The sequence below is a fragment of the Chlamydotis macqueenii genome, chromosome 8 (genome assembly GCF_036417535.1).
Source record: "Chlamydotis macqueenii isolate bChlMac1 chromosome 8, bChlMac1.mat, whole genome shotgun sequence".
Taxonomy (NCBI): domain Eukaryota; kingdom Metazoa; phylum Chordata; class Aves; order Otidiformes; family Otididae; genus Chlamydotis; species Chlamydotis macqueenii.
This window is the reverse complement of record NC_141563.1, coordinates 2807882-2809819: the sequence shown is the minus strand read 5'-3', so window position 1 is coordinate 2809819 and position 1938 is coordinate 2807882. Positions and strand designations below refer to the sequence as shown.

The 1938-nt window shown below is 52.2% G+C and overlaps 1 protein-coding gene across 1 annotated transcript; it reads left to right on the top strand.

Moving 5' to 3' along the window:
* The first annotated feature begins 390 nt into the window (after positions 1-390).
* LOC147599854 (olfactory receptor 14A16-like) lies at positions 391-1344 on the top strand. The gene has a single exon (XM_086753682.1). The coding sequence runs from the start codon at positions 391-393 to the stop codon at positions 1342-1344; it is 954 nt and encodes a 317-aa protein (XP_086609808.1).
* Positions 1345-1938: the final 594 nt, after the last annotated feature.

Here is a 1938-nt window from a genome sequence, read left to right as displayed (position 1 = left end):
GCCCTAAAAAAACCCCAAGCCCATCAGCCTGCCTACTCCAATCCTGTTTCCTTAGCACTGGCAGTGCAGATGCTGACAAGCCCTTCTGCTTTAGGAGCGGTTTCATCTGACAAAGTCAAGCACCAGCATTGGCCCCTCACCCCGTCATTCCCATGACCCCACTGCTGCAGAAAGGGCTGACTCCTCGGCAGGCAATGGGTGGGGGCTCTTCTCCTCACAGCATATACAGCCAGCACCGCCCAGAGTTCCAGGCACAGAGCTGAGGGAAGGTCTCCTAGAAAATGTAAAGGACGTGCAGAGGAGGGTCTATGAGATACGGCTTTTTATCTGCTCAGAGAGATCTTCCCTAAGTTGTACCTGTCTTCAGGTTCACGTGGCCAAAGAGAGAAAATGCCCAACAGCAGCTCCATCACTGAGTTCCTCCTCCTGGCATTCGCAGACACACGGGAGCTGCAGCTCTTGCACTTCTGGCTCTTCCTGGCCATCTACCTGGCTGCCCTCCTGGGAAACGGCCTCATCATCACTGCCATAGCCTGCGACCACCACCTCCACACCCCCATGTACTTCTTCCTCCTCAATCTCTCCGTTATTGACCTCAGCTCCATCTCCACCACTTTTCCCAAAGCCATGGCTAATTCCCTGTGGCACACCAGGGCCATTTCTTACCAGGGATGTGCAGCTCAAATATTTTTCTTTTTCCTTTTCATTTCAGCAGAGGTTTATCTTCTCACTGTCATGGCCTATGACCGCTATGTTGCCATCTGCAAACCCCTGCACTACGGTACCCTCCTGGGCAGCAGAGCTTGTGTCCACATGGCAGCAGCTGCCTGGGGCAGTGGGTTTCTCCATGCTCTGCTGCACACTGCCAATACATTTTCACTGCCACTCTGCCAAGGCAACGCTGTAGACCAGTTCTTCTGTGAAATCCCCCAGATCCTCAAGCTCTCCTGCTCTCACGTCTACCTCAAGGAATTAAGGCTTCTTGCTCTTGGTGCTTTTCTATTTTGGTGTTGTTTTGTGTTCATTGTGGTGTCCTATGTGCAGATCTTCAGGGCTGTGCTGAGGATCCCCTCTGAGCAGGGACGGCACAAAGCCTTTTCCTTGTGCCTCCCTCACCTGGCCGTGGTCTCCCTGTTTATTAGCACTGGTTTCTTTGCCTACCTGAAGCCCCCCTCCACCTCATCTCGATATCTCGATCTTTTTCTGGCAGTTCTGTACTCAGTGGTGACTCCAACAGTGAACCCCCTCATCTACAGCATGAGGAACCAGGAACTGAAATTCACACTGAAGAAATTGATTCAGTCTTTTTTTCTGTCAGCAGGAATAAGTGGCCCATTTTCATAGGTCAGCCCTGATCAGGACCAGACTACGCAGTCTCTCTCTCACTCCCCCCACCCTCCGAGAGACTAGGAGGAGATGATATAAGAAAAATGGCTCGAGGTTTGAGATAAGGATGGGGAGAAATCCTTAAAGCCACCACTACAAGAAAAACAGACCCAACCTGGGGAACACTATTCATTTATTACTAAAACCAAAGCAGAAGAATGAGACAGGGAACAAGACTGAGAGCAGCCCTGAGGAGAAGGATTTGGGAGTGCTGGTGCATGAGAAGCTTAACATGAGCAGGCAATGTGCCCTTGCGGCCCAGAAGGCCAACCGCATCCTGGGCTGCATCAAGAGGAGCGTGGCCAGCAGGTCGAGGGAGGTGATTCTCCCCCTCTACTCTGCCCTGGTGAGACCCCACCTGGAGTACTGTGTCCAGTTCTGGAGCCCCCAACACAAGAAGGACATGGACCAGTTGGAGAAGGTCCAGAGGAGGGCCACAAAGATGATAAAAGGGCTGGAGCACCTCTCTTATGAGGACAGGCTGAGAGAATTGGGGCTGTTCAGCCTGCAGAAGAGGAGGCTCTGGGGAGATCTTACAGTAGTCTTCCAGTA

Bases quoted from the DNA above. Each gene is read 5' to 3' on its own strand.
- LOC147599854 (XM_086753682.1), top strand. From the start codon at position 391: ATGCCCAACAGCAGCTCCATCACTGAGTTCCTCCTCCTGGCATTCGCA.